General features: G+C 36.5%; 1 protein-coding gene across 1 annotated transcript in view; it reads left to right on the top strand.

The window, feature by feature from the left end:
* Positions 1–18,164, top strand: part of LOC117315885 (WD repeat-containing protein 49-like) — a gene marked incomplete at its 5' end in the record, with an annotated part of 74,785 nt that overhangs the window by 21,333 nt on the left and 35,288 nt on the right. The window contains 12 exon segments of the mRNA XM_033870296.1: positions 1,998–2,062; positions 2,504–2,568; positions 5,935–6,094; positions 7,187–7,365; positions 7,766–7,930; positions 8,826–8,941; positions 9,691–9,778; positions 10,156–10,344; positions 10,826–10,924; positions 11,743–11,908; positions 12,833–12,967; positions 16,285–16,436. Coding sequence (XP_033726187.1) covers positions 1,998–2,062; positions 2,504–2,568; positions 5,935–6,094; positions 7,187–7,365; positions 7,766–7,930; positions 8,826–8,941; positions 9,691–9,778; positions 10,156–10,344; positions 10,826–10,924; positions 11,743–11,908; positions 12,833–12,967; positions 16,285–16,436 — 1,579 coding nt within the window.

Genomic DNA, 18,164 nt, shown 5'->3' on the forward strand with positions numbered 1-18,164 from the left:
ATTTCCACACAGAATACATGTATTGAAAAGGTATGGAAACACACAGATGCCATGTACCATGTGTTTTATTTGCTTCCATAGACATTTAATTAGTTTTCACCTTAGCAGATATGTATAGAATGTGACAAATTACCCCTGTCAAAAACAATAGACTCATCCATAACAATGGGATCACTGAAGCTATTGTTATTCCTGAGGGGTAAAAAAAGGAATGTTGTCTGCGTGTTGTGTTTGATGTGTATATGATATTTGTACAAGCATGCATGCTGTCTTCATCACGTTGACATTATATAATACACATCAGCACACCTCTCCCATTTCTGATAATGTATATGAGTTATGAAAGATATGCATGCAATCTATTTATATATTTATATATATAGTCTTCATATTTGTGACAGATATTGTTGAAATGTCCACTATAGGCACATCTTGATTTTTAGTATGTTTTCATTTTCCCCAAATTTCATTATTTTTTTTTCATCATTTCCTGAAAAGTAGTAATTTTGAATAGTAAAATTTAAATTATTGAGTCAAAATTTATATGATTGAGTCAAAATTTAAAGAATTGCAGAGTAATCTAGAAATATATGAATTAGATAATTTGTATCAAATATATATGTCATGATCACATTCACCAGTTTGTCTTGGGAGATATATCCACCTCCTTATGATATCTGGTCAGTGCTTGTTTGCCATTTTCTGACAGGATATTAAAATATGGTTCTGTTAGGTAAAATAACCAAGAATAATCAATCCAATTCTAAAAGTGATGAGTGTCTTAATAACATACACATGCAGGCATGATTATATTTTTTATCATATTTACCCTCAAATAAGGTTTAGTTATCTCCAAATAAGCCCCATCCTCTAGTGTAAAAGGTAAATACTATCCTTAAATAAGCCCCCCCCCCCCCCCCCCCCCCTCCCCTAGTTTAAAAGTTAATTACTGTATTTATCCTTTAATAAGACCTGTCCCATAGTTTAAAGATATAATACTGTATTTAACCATAGCCCCCTCACCTAGTGTAAAAGTTTAGTACTGTATCTATCCTTAAATGAGCTCCTTCCCCTAGTTTAAAAGTTTAGTACCATATTTATCCTTCAATTAATAAGCCCCTCCCCAATCGAAAAAGTTTAGTACCATTTTATCCTTAAATAAGCCCCCTCTACTAGTGTAAAAGTTTAACACTGTATTTATCCTTAAATAAGCCCCTTCCACTTGTGTAAAAGTTTAGTACTGTATTTATCCTTAAATAAGCCCCTTCCACTTGTGTAAAAGTTTAGTACTGTATTTATCCTGTAATAAGCCCTGTCCATTAGTTTAAATGTTTAATACTGTATTTAACCACAAGTTAGCCCCCTCACCTAGTTTAAAAGTTTAGTACTGTATTTATCCCTAAATTACCCCCTCCCCTACTTTAAAAGTTTAATGCTGTATTTATCCTCAAATAAGTCCCACTCCCTACTGTAAATATTTAGTGATGTATTCATCCTAAAATAGGTCCTTTCCCCTAGTGTAAGAGTTAAATTCCATATTTATAATAATCAAATAAACCTGATCTCCTCTAATATATAATATTTAGTATCAAACTTTGGGAAGCGTTTGTCTGTAATTGCGGAAGAAGCAATCTATGGGGCTAATTTGTGGGCGGGTGGTTCTTTGTGAATAAAAGCAGTACCCAGTACGGTAATAACATACAGGCCTGTACATACTTATAATTCAGGGACAGTAAAATGCCTCATAAATGACCTCCACATAAATATACAGTAATCAATTGATCAATAATTGTGGAATATCACTTGTCCCAGCATCTTCACTTTCAAGCAAATTATATGATATTGAACACTCAGGTTCAGGTTACCCAGAGTTTCATTGTGCTAACAAGGAAAATGTGTCTTTGCTCAAAAAATGCTCCCATCACCTGACCAGCTGGTGGAGGAGAATCTCTGTACTTCTTGTTACATATGTGTAATGCTGTTTTTCATGTTTACAGGTCAGAGTTTCACATTTCACAGGGAATCAATGCATTTGATTACAATCAGACTCTTAATCTTATTGGTAAGTTGACTTTTAAGTGTTTCTTTTCATCATCAGACATTGATGGAATTAAACAATATGACATGAATATAATTCACAGGGACTTGTCAATAAAGACTCTATTATACTCAGGGTAGGAGATATGTACCTGGTCCTTGAGCACAAAAACACATATAGGGTGGAATTAAACAATGACATGGTATTATCACAGGTACTTGTCAATTAAGATACAATAATTATAACTCTATCATACTCAGGGTAGGAGATCTGTAACAGGTCCCTGTGCACATAAACACATATAGGGTGGAATTAAACAATGACATGGTATTATCACAGGTACTTGTCAATTAAGATGCTATAATTATAATATAAAGACTGTATCATATAATATATACTTAATGTAGTAGACTGTACCAAGTCCCTGTGCATATAACCTTATACATTGGATATTCTGTGTTACAGCGACAGCCGGTGTGAACCACCATGTATGTCTGTGGAATCCCTATGTTGTCTCCAAACCAAATGGGGTAAGTATGTATTTAGGCTTGACCTTTCTGTGGTGAACCTCATTTCTCCTTTGACTTTCGACCTATTGATTTAACTGAATAGGATAAATACTTCCATTGTGTATCAAGACCGTTTCATTTCTTTATATCTGATTTTTTCAAGAATATTTATTATGCAAGAACGTGTATATTAATTCAAGAAATTAAAGATATTCACATTTTACTATATGTGCATGAAGAAGTTAAGAGATTTGATATAAGAATACACTAGTCAGTTAAAACTTTTTTTTATCAAATGCTATTGTCCGGTTACTGTTAACTGTCCAATAAAGAATTTTCTGATAATTTTTAGCTCACCTGCCCGAAGGGCAAGTGAGCTTATGCCGTGGCGCGGCGTCCGTCGTCCGGCCGTCCGTCCGGCGTCAACTTTTCCATTCAAGCAACTTCTTCTCAATAACCAAAAGGCCCAGAGACCTAATATTGGGCCTGTAGCATGCTGGGGTGAAGGGCTACCAAGTTTGTTCAAATGAATAACGTTGACCTTCATTCAAGGTCACAGGGGTCAAAAAGGCTAAAATCTTTAAACGACTTCTTCTCAATAACCAAGAGTCCCAGGGAGTTGATATTAGGTCTGTAGCATGCTGGGGTGAAGGGCTACCAAGTTTGTTCAAATGAATGACCTTGACTTTCATTCAAGGTCACAGGGGTCAAATATGCTAAAAAAAAATTAAACGACTTCTTCTAAATAGCCAAAATACCCAGGGACTTGATATTGGGTCTGAAGCATGCTGGGGTGAAGGGCTACCAAGTTTGTTCAAATGAATGACCTTGACCTTCATTCAAGGTCACAGGAGTCAAAAAGGCTAAAACCTTTAAACGACTTCTTCTCAATAACCAACAGATCCAGAGACCTAATATTTGGCCTGCAGCATGCTAGGGTGAAGGGCTCCCAAGTTTGTTCAAATGAATGACCTTGACCTTCATTCAAGGTCACAGGAGTCAAAAAGGCTAAAATCTTTGAACGACTTCTTCTCAATAACCAAGAGGCCCAGGGAGCTGATATTTGGCCTGTAGCATGCTGGGGTGAAGGGCTACCAAGTTTGTTCAAATGAATGACCTTGACCTTCATTCAAGGTCACAGGAGTCAAAAAGGCTAAAATCTTTAAACGACTTCTTCTCAATAACCAACAGATCCAGAGACCTAATATTTGGCCTGCAGCATGCTAGGGTGAAGGGCTCCCAAGTTTGTTAAAATGAATGACCTTGACCTTCATTCAAGGTCACAGGAGTCAAAAAGGCTAAAATCTTTAAATGACTTCTTCTCAATAACCAAGAGGCCCAGGGAGTTGATATTGGGTCTGTAGCATGCTGGAGTAAAGGGCTACCAAGTTTGTTCAAAAGAATGACCTTGATCTTTATTCAAGGTCACAGGAGTCAAAAAGGCTAAAATCTTTAAACGAATTCTTCTCAATAACCAACAGTCCCAGGGAGTTGATATTGGGTCTGTAGCATGCTGGGGTGAAGGGCTACCTAGTTTGTTCAAATGAATGACCTTGACCTTCATTCAATGTCACAGGGACCAAACAGGCTAAAATCTTTAAACGACTTCTTCTCAATAACCAAGAGTCCCAGGGAGTTGATATTGGGTCTGTAGCATGCTGGGGTAAAGGGCTACCAAGTTTGTTCAAATGAATGACCTTGACCTTCATTCAAGGTCACTGGAGTCAAAAAGGCTAACATTTTAAAACGACTTCTTCTCAATAACCAAGAGGCCCAGGGAGTTGATATTGGGTCTGTAGCATGCTGGAGTAAAGGGCTACCAAGTTTGTTGAAATGAATTACCTTGACCTTCATTCAAGGTCACAGGAGTCAAAAAGGCTGAAATCTTTAAACGACTTCTTCTCAATAACCAAGAAGCCCAGGGAGTTGATATTGGGTCTGTAGCATGCTGGGGTAAAGGGCTACCAAGTTTGTTCAAATGAATGACCTTGATCTTTATTCAAGGTCACAGGAGTCAAAAAGGCTAAAATCTTTAAACGAATTCTTCTCAATAACCAACAGTCCCAGGGAGTTGATATTGGGTCTGTAGCATGCTGGGGTGAAGGGCTACCTAGTTTGTTCAAATGAATGACCTTAACCTTCATTCAAGGTCACAGGGACCAAACAGGCTAAAATCTTTAAACGACTTCTTCTCAATAACCAAGAGTCCCAGGGAGTTGATATTGGGTTTGTAGCATGCTGCGGTAAAGGGCTACCAAATTTGTTCAAATGAATGACCTTGACCTTCATTCAAGGTCACAGGAGTCAAAAAGGCTAAAATATTTAAACGACTTCTTCTCAATAACCAACAGTCCCAGAGATCTAATATTTGGCCTGTAGCATGCTGGGGTAAAGGGCTACGAAGTTTGTTCAAATGAATGACCTTGACCTTCATTCAAGGTCACTCGAGTCAAAAAGGCTAACATTTTAAAACAACTTCTTCTCAATAACCAAGAGTCCCAGGGAGTTTATATTGGGTCTGTAGCATGCTGCGGTAAAGGGTTACCAAGTTTGTTCAATTGAATGACCTTGACCTTCATTCAAGGTCACAGCGGTCAAAAAGGCTAAAAATTTTAACAACTTCTTCTCAATTACCAACAGTCCCAGAGACCTAATATTTGGCCTGTAGCATGCTGGGGTGAAGGGCTCGCAAGTTTGTTCAAATGAATGACCTTGATCTTCATTCAAGGTCACAGGAGTCAAAAAGGCTAAAATCTTTAAACGACTTCTTCTCAATAACCAAGAGTCCCAGGGAGTTGATATTAGGTCTGTAGCATGCTTGGGTAAAGGGCTACCAAGTTTGTTCAAATGAATGACCCTGACTCGCATTCAAGGTCATGTCGATCAAGTATGCTTAAATCTTTGAATGACTTTTAGTGAAAAGCCAAAGTGCAGAGAGACATTATTATATTGGTCCTGTAGCATGCTTTCAAATAACTGCAGGATCCATATATGAAAAGATCACTGCATTGCAGGTGAGCGATTTGGGCCCATTGGGCCCTTGTCTTACTGTATTTACCCTGCAATGAACACTTATGTCCATATTTAAACCCAGGCAATGAATTCTGCTTGAGAACAATCACAGGAACTTGACATATTTTTTTGACTCTGAAAGAAAAATTTATAACCCTAGAGCCGGACCCCCAGATCACTTATTTGAACTCAGCAGTAAATTTTTCATTCTGGGTCATATTATAGGTACATGTACATGTCAGGTCCCCTGTGAGAATGGTTATTCTTGCTGATCTTAATATTTTTTTGTGTGATTTAAATTATAATGAAATAATACTGATTAAGATATGAAGACCAATTACATTTATATCAAGTAACATAACCTTTGACCTACAGGTGTTAAGAGGTCACATGGCCAGTGTAATACAGGTGCATTTCATGAAGAGTCGAGCACAGCTGATCAGTTTCTCTAAAGACAAGGTCCTAAGGATCTGGGATGTCCAGCTCCAAGTCTGTATCCAGAGGCTGGCTGGAATGTTCCCTAAGGGGCCAGAAGGTGAGTAGGAACTTGAATGTTCCCTAAGGGGCCAGATGGTGAGTAGGAACTAGAATGTTCCCTAAAGGGCCAGAAGGTGAGTAGGAACTTGAATCTTCCCTAAGGGGCCAGAAGGTGAGTAGGAACTAGAATGTTCCCTAAGGGGCCAGAAGGTGAGTAGGAACTAGAATGTTCCCTAAAGGGGCCAGATGGTGAGTAGGAACTAGAATGTTCCCTAAGGGGCCAGAAGGTGAGTAGGAACTTGAATGTTCCCTAAGGGGCCAGAAGGTGAGTAGGAACTAGAATGTTCCATAAGGGGCCAGAAGCTGAGTAGGAACTAGAATATTCCCTATTATAAGGGGCAAGAAGGTGAGTAGGAACTAGAATATTCCCTATTATAAGGGGCCAGAAGGTGAGTAGGAACTAGAATGTTCCCTAAGGGGCAAGAAGGTGAGTAGGAACTAGAATGTTCCATAAGGGGCCAGAAGGTGAGTAGGAACTAGAATGTTCCATAAGGGGCCAGAAGGTGAGTAGGAACTAGAATGTTCCATAAGGGGCCAGAAGCTGAGTAGGAACTAGAATATTCCCTATTATAAGGGGCAAGAAGGTGAGTAGGAACTAGAATGTTCCATAAGGGGCCAGAAGGTGAGTAGGAACTAGAATGTTCCATAAGGGGCCAGAAGGTGAGTAGGAACTAGAATGTTCCATAAGGGGCCAGAAGCTGAGTAGGAACTAGAATATTCCCTATTATAAGGGGCAAGAAGGTGAGTAGGAACTAGAATGTTCCATAAGGGGCCAAAAAGGGGGTCAGTATATGCTAAAGGGTCAGGAGGTCAGTTTATAGGACTGGAATGTTCCATAAGGGGCCAGAAAGAAAGTGAGTAGGACTTGAATGTTCCCAAAGGGGTCAATAGGTGAGTTCAAATGTTTCCTATGGAACCAGAATTTTGGGTAGGGCCTGATAGAAGTTAAGTAGGTATTTAGTAGAAACTTAACCCTTATTAAGACTTGAATAATAAATAAAGAATTAGGACAGCAGATTTTATTTTACCTTTTCTTTTAGATTCCATAATTTATTACATATCCTTGAAACTGATCATTTCTTTGTCACAGTGTACAGCTGCCTGTATTTTGACGAACAAAGGGAGAGAAGTGGGTTAGAGAAAAATCGCCTGCTCATTACGTTTAACTACCAACTTACCATGATGGAAATGAAGGCCGAGATTCGGGATCGTGTTATGTCTCATGATAAACCAGTGATCGCAGCCATCTATAACAGCACCTACAACCAGGTCCGACTGAGAATCTTATTTGTATTTCTACGGCTGCAGCAGTCATATAGTGTTTTGTTAATTATAAGATGAAGTACATGTACAGCTCTGATGGAGCCGTGTATATTAAATATTACATGTTACGATGAAGTGTGGCTCCACTGGAGTTGACTCTCTGTATTGTTTATAGTATGAAGAAGTATATGATTCCAAGGAGTTGTTCAATTTATTTGTTTCATGGAAGATGTTTCTACATTGTACAAACATTCGTGACTTTGATATGTGCAGTGTATATATTTGGATGTAAATATTTTTTGTACTTTTTCTGTGGATGCTTAAATTTTGAAAAAGATTATTATTTTATAGAAATGATACATGATAAAAATGACAAACCTGATATCAATTGATTGAATGTTTTTAGGTGGTCAGTGTTTGCCAGACGGGCATCCTTATCATCTGGATGATTGATACAGGTCAAAAGGTCAAACAGTTCTCTAGTGCCCATGGCAACTCAGAAGTCACATGTCTGTCTCAGGATCCAACAGGCACAAAACTATTTACAGGCAGTACAGATGGAACAGTCAAAGTAAGATTTGGTAGTGTAAGGGGAGATAAATCATAAAAGATGGGTAGACAAATGATGAAATAAGGGGAGATCAATCATAAAAGATGGGGAGACAAATGATGAAATAAGGGGAGATAAATCATAAAAGATGGGTAGACAAATGATGAAATAAGGGGAGATAAATCATAAAAGATGGGGAGACAAATGATGAAATAAGGGGAGATAAATCATAAATGATGGAGAGACAAATGATGAAATAAGGGGAGATAAATCCTGAAATAAGGGAGATAAATTTTAAAGTAAGGAGAGATAAATCAGAAAAAAATGGGAGATAAATTCTTTAATAAGGGGAAATAAATGATATAAAAAATTATATAATAAAATGAAAATAAGGGGAGACTGGGAAGATGGTACATTTTTTTCAGGCAAATAAAATCTCTTTAATGAAATATTAATTTTAGAGACAATTTGTTCCTTTTTATTATTATTATGGCCTGTATATATTCTATTTTGATATTGATTGCAATAGGAGATAAAAAAAAATCAACAGAATTTGAGAAACTAAACACTTAATATCTATCTTCGAATAAGTCAATGCCTGGTACGTATACAAGGCCTAACTTAGTCTGTTGCGTTTCAATGATATTAATTACTAACAAATGCTGCATTGTGTATTTTAGGGTTCATAAGCCCACCCCCTTACTTTGAGGGGGGTTTATCTGTGAACCACTTTAAACTTACTATGTATATCAAATATAATGATTCTTCAAAAAGGAAGAAGGGATATATTACTGGTTAGTGGTATTTGTGGTCAGGGGTTTATTTTGGAATAAAAGCACTAATAAACTGTTTACAAAAAGTTATTTTTTGGTATGTGTGTAGAAAAATATTGATTTGAATCTTTTTTTTTTGACAGATTTGGGATTTCAATGGTCATAACTCTCACTCTCTGGAGTGTGCTGGTGGCCAGCCGGCCGACGTGGGGCAGGTACTCAACCTCAAACGCAGTGTTGTAGTGGTGGGATGGGCCAGGTATGCTGATTAGTGTGGACATGGTCTATTGACCTCAGGTGTAAAAACGTAGAGTCATGTACTTATAAACTAACTTCTCAATGTCCTAATATATCTTTTAGCTGTGACATCAAATGTTGGATTCATTTCAAATATATTTTGTGCTCCATGTAAATGTGTCATCAGTTTGTGTGTACTGTGTAATAGTGTGACACATTTTTTTCTGTATACATTTCAAATGTGTCATTGATTCTTATATTGTTTTCTTCAAATATGTCTATACTATATGAATATGTCATAATATTTGATGTATTGTTTGAAGGTGCATTGCACCTTTTAAATATGTCATCAATCCTTGTGTACCTTTAAAGTATGTCATCAATACTTGTTTACCTTTAAAATATGTCATCAATTCTTGTGTACCTTTAAAATATATGTCATCAGTTCTTGTGTATCTTTAAAATATGTCGACAGTTAACGATCTTGTGTACCTTTAACATATGTCATCTGTAAACATTCTTGTGTACCTATAAAATATGTCATCAGTTCTTGTGTTCCTTAAAATATGTCATAAATTCTTCTGTTAATTTCAAATGTCACCAAGGTCATTCATAATCTTTATTTGCTGATATCCTCAAACAGCTGAAAATTTCAGCAGCCTAGAGTCAATAGTTGTGTACATCTTAGGGCGAACAATCAGGTAAAATCATGTTGTTGTCCAATCAGGGATTGAGATTATGTCATGTGACCTTTTTTGATCTTTGTAACAGATATGTGACAATATTCCGAGACTCCTCTCTACGAGACACAGGTGCCCTGTTTTCACAGGTCCAGCCCTCAGAATGGAAAGGAGGACAGGTTGGTAGACAATATAGTTTGGCATTCACACCCCTATGAATCACTCATTTGTTATACATATGCATTTATTGTTTCAAAAACTATAGATATGTTAGCAAAGATTTATTTAGTTGTGAGATACATTACAAAATGCAAATACATACCTATACATGCATAGAAATGTACCTTGAAGATATACATTATGAAAAAAATATAAATATTAAAATGTATATCTGGTGGTTTTTTGTAAAGCGGTTTAGGTTTTTAATAGAAATTGAACTAACTTGTAAAAACAAAATTCTGATGAAATTTTAGCATGTTTATAATAATTTTGTACATGGCATGGTTCTTAATATCTTATATGATTGGTTCTCTATACATGGATGATTACTTTCCAGGAACACCCAGAGGATATCCTCTGCTCTGCCTTTACTGGTCCGAACACCATGGTTAGCGGATCGTATGACGGGGAGATCGTGGTATGGAACACAAACTCGGAACAAGCGTCACGTCACCTTAGTCAACGATCGCGCCGGAAGATGCTGAAATCTCGCACAAAATCTGTCCTCTCTTCAACAAATCGGGATGTGAGTTTCACCTTAATGTTTGTTATCTACAGTAATTCAACCCAATCTGACAAGAGTTAAAAGGATACTGATCTCTGTGTATTCATAGCATTATATAATCATTAAGTTATTGTAAGCCATTTTTTTTCTGCCAAACAGTAACTCTTTCTGCTTCTGTTTTTAAAGTAATGATTATGATATATGTTGAATGTAAATTTACATTTTTTCGAAATATACTCAAATTCCAGTTTTTATGTTTGAGTATAGTTTATTTTTGAATTTCTAAAAGCTTAGTATTTTTAGAACAAGACAATTCAGTTGAATCACTTGTGCCCAATCCCTTGTCTCCTTATTTGATAATAAGCTATGTTTTAACTAAAAAGTCTGAAACATTGATGATTTTGTGAAAATGAAAAATAGAGCATATTAATTTGTTGGCAGGGCCATATTTACAGATAGATACGATGATAAGTTTTCATGAAATTTGTTTTATTATATGTAGGTGGCGAGGACATCAGAGGCAGATGTTGAGGCTCGTCCCAAGTCTCGTCCTAATTCTCGTCCCAAGTCGACTAGCAATGGTGGCACAAAGGAAGAACAGGTGAGAAAAAAAAATCTAAAAAACACGTTTATTTGTGAAAGCTAAGTACAAAACATCTTAACAGAATCTGTTTCATTAATTTCAGTGATAACTTATTGAAATTTCACATTTTGTTGGTTGTGTTAGATAACACTTTTTCTGCCACAATACCCTGTTTTATTCCAGTCTCAAGCCATTGTATAAGTGTGCCGACTGTTGGATATATATAAAAATATGTTATATTCCACTAGTGGAATATATAATATGACCTTCCGGTTTTTTGATTGGTCAAGAACTCGAACTTTGACCCAAGCTGCAATTGTTATTGATGTCATCAATTATCGAATGTCGTCACATCACTGCATCCCTGCCGTCACCTGTACCCCTTATTTGCATACGCGAAAAATAAAAAGACTTGGCCATGTTCCCTTTGATTCAAGCCGATATTATTGTGGTAGAAACAGGTCACTTGACTCGTGATTTTTGGATATGGAATTTATTTCACACAGGTACATTGTAAGTTATCTTTTGTAAGTTACAAAAGACACTCGCTTAAGCTTGTGTCTTTTGTAACTTTTAAAAGATAACTTACCTGTGTAAAAATGAATTCCATATCCAACACCCACTGGTTGCGTAACCTCTATATATAAAGTAGAAGAAGGATTTCATAAACCTCTACTAATGCCTTCCAGATCTTTTTATCCCAATTTTAGAAACTGAAATTCTAATTAAATATACATATATTCATTCTCGCCAATTAAAAAAAACATATTGATAACTATATTTTTTGTCAATTTATTTGCCTTTTTTATATTTAATTATTCTTTGTCAATTTACAGAATGAATTTGGATTTGCTGTATCACGACTGATTTTCTTGGAAAGTAGAAAAACCAATTCTGGTGGCGGTGGGGCCAACCTCATGTCCTGTGGAGGTAGCGGGTTTGTCCGATTCTGGAATACATCTACTAGTTCTTTAGTGGCAGAGTTTACAGCTCATCCAAATGGTAAGGCTCTGTGATTTTTATCTTACTAAAGGGGATGAAGGTGATGATGGTGGGTTATTTTAATCGCCTCCATCTTTGATCTGTAGTATTTATAGTCCTTTGTCCATCTGTAAACAATCCTTATTATCACTATCTCTTGAAAATGCTGGACAGACATTTGCCAAACTTCACATGTTGGTTGTCCTTGGTCCCTTGTACTCATTTGATTTTGAGTCAGACAACAAAATGGCCATGTTTGATTTTGATAATTTAAGATTGTTACTGATATTTTTTGAAACTGCTGAAGGGATATTTCTCAACCTTCACAGGTAGCTTCTCCTTGGTCCCTAATTGTGCACATTTAATTTTGAATCTGATCCAGAAAACAAAATGGCTGCTACTGATAGGCAGCCATCTTGGATTTTGACTCTTGAGATTATATATTCATTTCAGACAGATCTTCTCAAATCTTTCTTTGACTTCATATGTAAGTTCCCCATGTTATCAATTGATTAAGAGAAAGAGAAGAAAGAAGGAGAGAGTAGAAAAACTATCAGTCTTCCATAGATCATTCAGTGGTGGGTGCCAAGATCCCCCTGGGATCTCTTGATCAGAAACATTTATGTTACCTCAAAATTGTGTACACATCTCCATTAAACCATGTTTATTATCATAAAATACATGATTGTAATTTTTTAGGACTTGGACATTTTTACCAGGGTAAAAACAGGAGTGATAAGATGTATAAATCCGTATTTTGAATTCTTTTGTTACTTCTGGTTTTCTTTGTTTTTGAGATGGTGTAAATTTTTATTTTATTTATTTATTTATTTTTTGCTTTTGAATATTAAATCAGAATTTGATTTGAACTGGAAAACAAATTTTAACATTACAGTCATTGCTTGTATTGTCAAAAGAATATTTTATTTAATTTTTGTTAAACAGCGAGCATCATCATGGCAACAGACAAATTAAATCAGTGGTTAGTAACTGGTGATGCTGATGGGAACATCAAGGTCTGGGAGATCACTGAGTACTGCATGCATGGTCAGACAGATGTCATCCTCAAATCTAGTCCTCGTAAGTCACACACAAATCTAGTCCTCCAAAGTTATACACAAATCTAGTCCTCATAAGTCATACACAAATCTAGTCCTCGTAAGTCACACACAAATCTAGTCCTCGTAAGTCATACACAAATCTAGTCCTCCAAAGTTATACACAAATCTAGTCCTTGTAAGTCATCCTCAAATCTAGTCCTCATAAGTCACACACAAATCTAGTCCTCGTAAGTCACACACAAATCTACTCCTCGTAAGTCACACACAAATCTAGTCCTCGTAAATCACGCATAAATCTAGTCCTCCTAAGTCATACACAAATCTAGTCCTCGTAAATCACGCACAAATCTAGTCCTCCTAAGTCAAACACAAATCTAGTCCTCGTAAGTCACACACAAATCTAGTCCTCATAAGTCACACACAAATCTAGTCCTCGTAAGTCATACACAAATCTAGTCCTCATAAGTCATACACAAATCTAGTCCTCATAAGTCACACACAAATCTAGTCCTCATAAGTCACACACAAATCTAGTCCTCGTAAGTCACACACAAATCTAGTCCTCATAAGTCACACACAAATCTAGTCCTCATAAGTCACACACAAATCTAGTCCTCGTAAGTCATACACAAATCTAGTCCTCGTAAGTCACACACAAATCTAGTCCTCATAAGTCACACACAAATCTAGTCCTGGTAAGTCACACACAAATCTAGTCCTGGTAAGTCACACACAAATCTAGTCTTCGTAAGTCATCCACAAATCTAGTCCTCATAAGTCACACACAAATCTAGTCCTCGTAAGTCATACACAAATCTAGTCCTGGTAAGTCACACACAAATCTAGTCCTCATAAGTCACACACAAATCTAGTCCTCGTAAGTCACACACAATCTAGTCCTTGTAAGTCATACACAAATCTAGTCCTCATAAGTCACACACAAATCTAGTCCTCGTAAGTCACACACAAATCTAGTCCTCATAAGTCACACACAAATCTAGCCCTCGTAAGTCACACACAAATCTAGTCCTGGTAAGTCATACACAAATCTAGCCCTCGTAAGTCATACACAAATCTAGTCCTCGTAAGTCATACACAAATCTAGCCCTCGTAAGTCACACACAAATCTAGTCCTTGTAAGTCATACACAAATCTAGTCCTCGTAAGTCATACATAAATCTAGTCCTCGTAAGTCATACACAAATCTAGTCCTCGTAAGTCATACACAAATCTAGCCCTCGTAAGTCATACACAAATCTAGTCCTCGTAAGTCACACACAAATCTAGCCCTCGTAAGTCATACACAAATCTAGTCCTCGTAAGTCATACACAAATCTACTCCTCGTAAGTCACACACAAATCTAGTCCTCCTAAGTCATACACAAATCTAGTCTTCATAAGTCATACACAAATCTAGTCCTCCTAAGTCATACACAAATCTAGTCCTCATAAGTCACACACAAATCTAGTCCTGGTAAGTCACACACAAATCTAGTCCTCGTAAATCACGCATAAATCTAGTCCTCATAAGTCACACACAAATCTAGTCCTCATAAGTCATACACAAATCTATTCCTCATAAGTCACACACAAATCTAGTCCTCGTAAGTCATACACAAATCTAGGCCTCGTAAGTCATACACAAATCTAGTCCTCATAAGTCATACACAAATCTAGTCCTCATAAGTCACACACAAATCTAGTCCTGGTAAATCACACACAAATCTAGTCCTCCAAAGTTATACACAAATCTAGCCCTCGTAAGTCATACACAAATCTAGTCCTCGTAAGTCATACACAAATCTAGCCCTCGTAAGTCACACACAAATCTAGTCCTTGTAAGTCATACACAAATCTAGTCCTCGTAAGTCATACATAAATCTAGTCCTCGTAAGTCATACACAAATCTAGTCCTCGTAAGTCATACACAAATCTAGCCCTCGTAAGTCATACACAAATCTAGTCCTCGTAAGTCACACACAAATCTAGCCCTCGTAAGTCATACACAAATCTAGTCCTCGTAAGTCATACACAAATCTACTCCTCGTAAGTCACACACAAATCTAGTCCTCCTAAGTCATACACAAATCTAGTCCTCCTAAGTCATACACAAATCTAGTCCTCCTAAGTCATACACAAATCTAGTCCTCATAAGTCACACACAAATCTAGTCCTGGTAAGTCACACACAAATCTAGTCCTCGTAAATCACGCATAAATCTAGTCCTCATAAGTCACACACAAATCTAGTCCTCATAAGTCATACACAAATCTATTCCTCATAAGTCACACACAAATCTAGTCCTCGTAAGTCATACACAAATCTAGGCCTCGTAAGTCATACACAAATCTAGTCCTCATAAGTCATACACAAATCTAGTCCTCATAAGTCACACACAAATCTAGTCCTCATAAGTCACACACAAATCTAGTCCTGGTAAATCACACACAAATCTAGTCCTCCAAAGTTATACACAAATCTAGTCCTTGTAAGTCATCCACAAATCTAGTCCTTGTAAGTCACACATAAATCTAGTCCTCGTAAGTCACACACAAATCTAGTCCTCATAAGTCATACACAAATCTAGTCCTTGTAAGTCACACACAAATCTAGTCCTCATAAGTCACACACAAATCTAGTCCTCCTAAGTCACACACAAATCTAGTCCTTGTAAGTCATACACAAATCTAGTCCTCGTAAGTCACACACAAATCTAGTCCTCCTAAGTCACACACAAATCTAGTCCTTGTAAGTCACACACAAATCTAGTCCTCATAAGTTACACACAAATCTAGTCCTCATAAGTCACACACAAATCTAGTCCATGTAAGTCATACACAAATCTAGTCCTCCAAAGTTATACACAAATCTAGTCCTCATAAGTCATACACAAATCTAGTCCTCCTAAGTCACACACAAATCTAGTCCTCATAAGTCACACACAAATCTAGTCCTCGTAAGTCACACACAAATCTAGTCCTTGTAAGTCACACACAAATCTAGTCCTTGTAAGTCACACACAAATCTAGTCCTTGTAAGTCACACACAAATCTAGTCCTGGTAAGTCATACACAAATCTAGTCCTCATAAGTCATACACAAATCTAGTCCTCGTAAGTCACACACAAATCTAGTCCTTGTAAGTCACACACAAATCTAGTCCTCATAAGTCATACACAAATCTAGTCCTCGTAAGTCACACAAAAGTTTTTAAGTCACACACAAATCTAGTCCTTATATTTAGTTCCCTTTAGGAAATTGATGAAGTAAAATATTTTTCATTAAAATTTGCTCAAACACTTCTAAACCTTCATTGACATTTCTTTCGATATTTTAGCAATGAAGTGTCAGTTCCAAGCCCACAACGACATGATAAACTCCATTGACCTGTGTGAGAGGAACGAACGAAGTCTTATCATCACAGCGTCCTCCGACTGCAGCGTCGCTGTTCATGACGTCCGTGGCAACAAGATTGGTATCTTTGGACAGGTAGGTCAAGGTCACAACCATTTGGTATCTTTGGACAGGTAGGTCAAGGTCACAACCATTCTGTAGCTGTAGTTATATTCGTTTTTAAAATATTCTCTGATCAAGCTTAGTAATGAAAATAAGAATGTTACTAAAGGATGTTGCTTAAAAACTGAAAATAATTAAGTCATATAGAGTTTAAATATACCTTGATAATAGGAAATTTACATTGGAATATTGTTACGTCACAGTGATTATGTTGCCATCAACACAATTAATATTGGCTCTGTGTTTATAAAAATAGAAACATCAGGGCCCATATTCATAAAAAAACTTAAGTTAAGTATTTCACTTAAGTAAATACTTAAGTAGGACATTTGTACTTAAGTACTAAAATAAACTTAAGTATTTACTTAATTCAAGGTTTTATCTTAAGTTGTATTCATAAAACTACTTAAGCTTAAGTATTACTTAAGTTTTTACTTAAAGTTAAGTAACGTCATGAGGATGTTTAACTTCCTTTAAAAATACTTAAGTAAATACTTAACAACACAGGTGAAAGATGACTTCACGAAATCAACAGAAATCAACTTGTTTTTAAGAAAAAAATCATTAACTTCAGATTTTGTTGTATTCAATCATTTAAAACAAGATGTAAAGGTTTGAATCGAAGATGGAGGAGTCAATCTCATTGTCATTAAGGCCCATTACGAAGTCAATACTACAACGACACGGAGCAATTGTAGTTTATAATGAACGTACCCACAAACCAATCAAATTTTATTTAGATAAAACTTCATTTTTGTTTCTCTTGCTGACTTTGACAAACCAGAAATACTGCCTCAAAGTTTTATTGTATCTTTTATTCATTAATTAAAAAAAATGTATATCTATAGAGTTCTTACCTGTGTATTAAAAAACATTGAGGTTACTTGTACTTTAACTTAAAACCCGTTCATGTGCATTCCGGCCCTGTCATGTATTTAGTACTCCCCTGCTTTGATAAGGAAACGAAAGTTTTAAATAACAGTTGATTGACATTGTGACAGTTCTAGCATGTTTGGGGAGCGGGATTTTACAGATCGTACAATGTAACTAGGGGTTTGATATGTACATTTCAACTGATGTTTGGTTTAGTGGAAATTAACTAAAACGTACTTGTTCTCCTTGACTCTACGATGGACACGCTATGTGCATTTTTGGCCTGAACAACGAGGTTAGTCTAATTTTTGTGCATTCTTCCGGCTCTCTCCTGATTAATGCATTTGAACTGTTCAATCTGCCGGCAACCTGAACCCACGCTTGCCTATTTGCAGATGCCGACATTCCGTCCTTAAATCGTCCACGTATGACATGTTTTCTTTCACTTGTAAACATGTACTAGTCTCACCATCGCCAGACATTCGTCCTTTGTCCAGTTTGGTCATCTCGTCTTTTTTGCTGTTGCCATTTCCGGATTCTGATCGTCTTGGAATGCCAGGAACGCCGGTGCCAAATTTCGCGTTTTACGAAAAACATCACGCAGCTACTTAACAACAACATAGCAACTACATGAAATACTTAAATGTTTATACTTAGCTAAGTATGCACTAAGTAAATACTTAAGTCGTTTATGAATGGTACTTAAGTTCTAACTTAAGTTTTATTTAACTAAGTAAAATATTTATAGTTAAGTATAACTTAAGTCAAACTTAAGTATTAACTTAAGATTTTTTATGAATATGGGCCCTGGTTAATACATATGATGTA

The sequence above is a fragment of the Pecten maximus genome, chromosome 17, assembly GCF_902652985.1.
Source record: "Pecten maximus chromosome 17, xPecMax1.1, whole genome shotgun sequence".
Classification (NCBI taxonomy): Eukaryota; Metazoa; Mollusca; class Bivalvia; order Pectinida; family Pectinidae; genus Pecten; species Pecten maximus.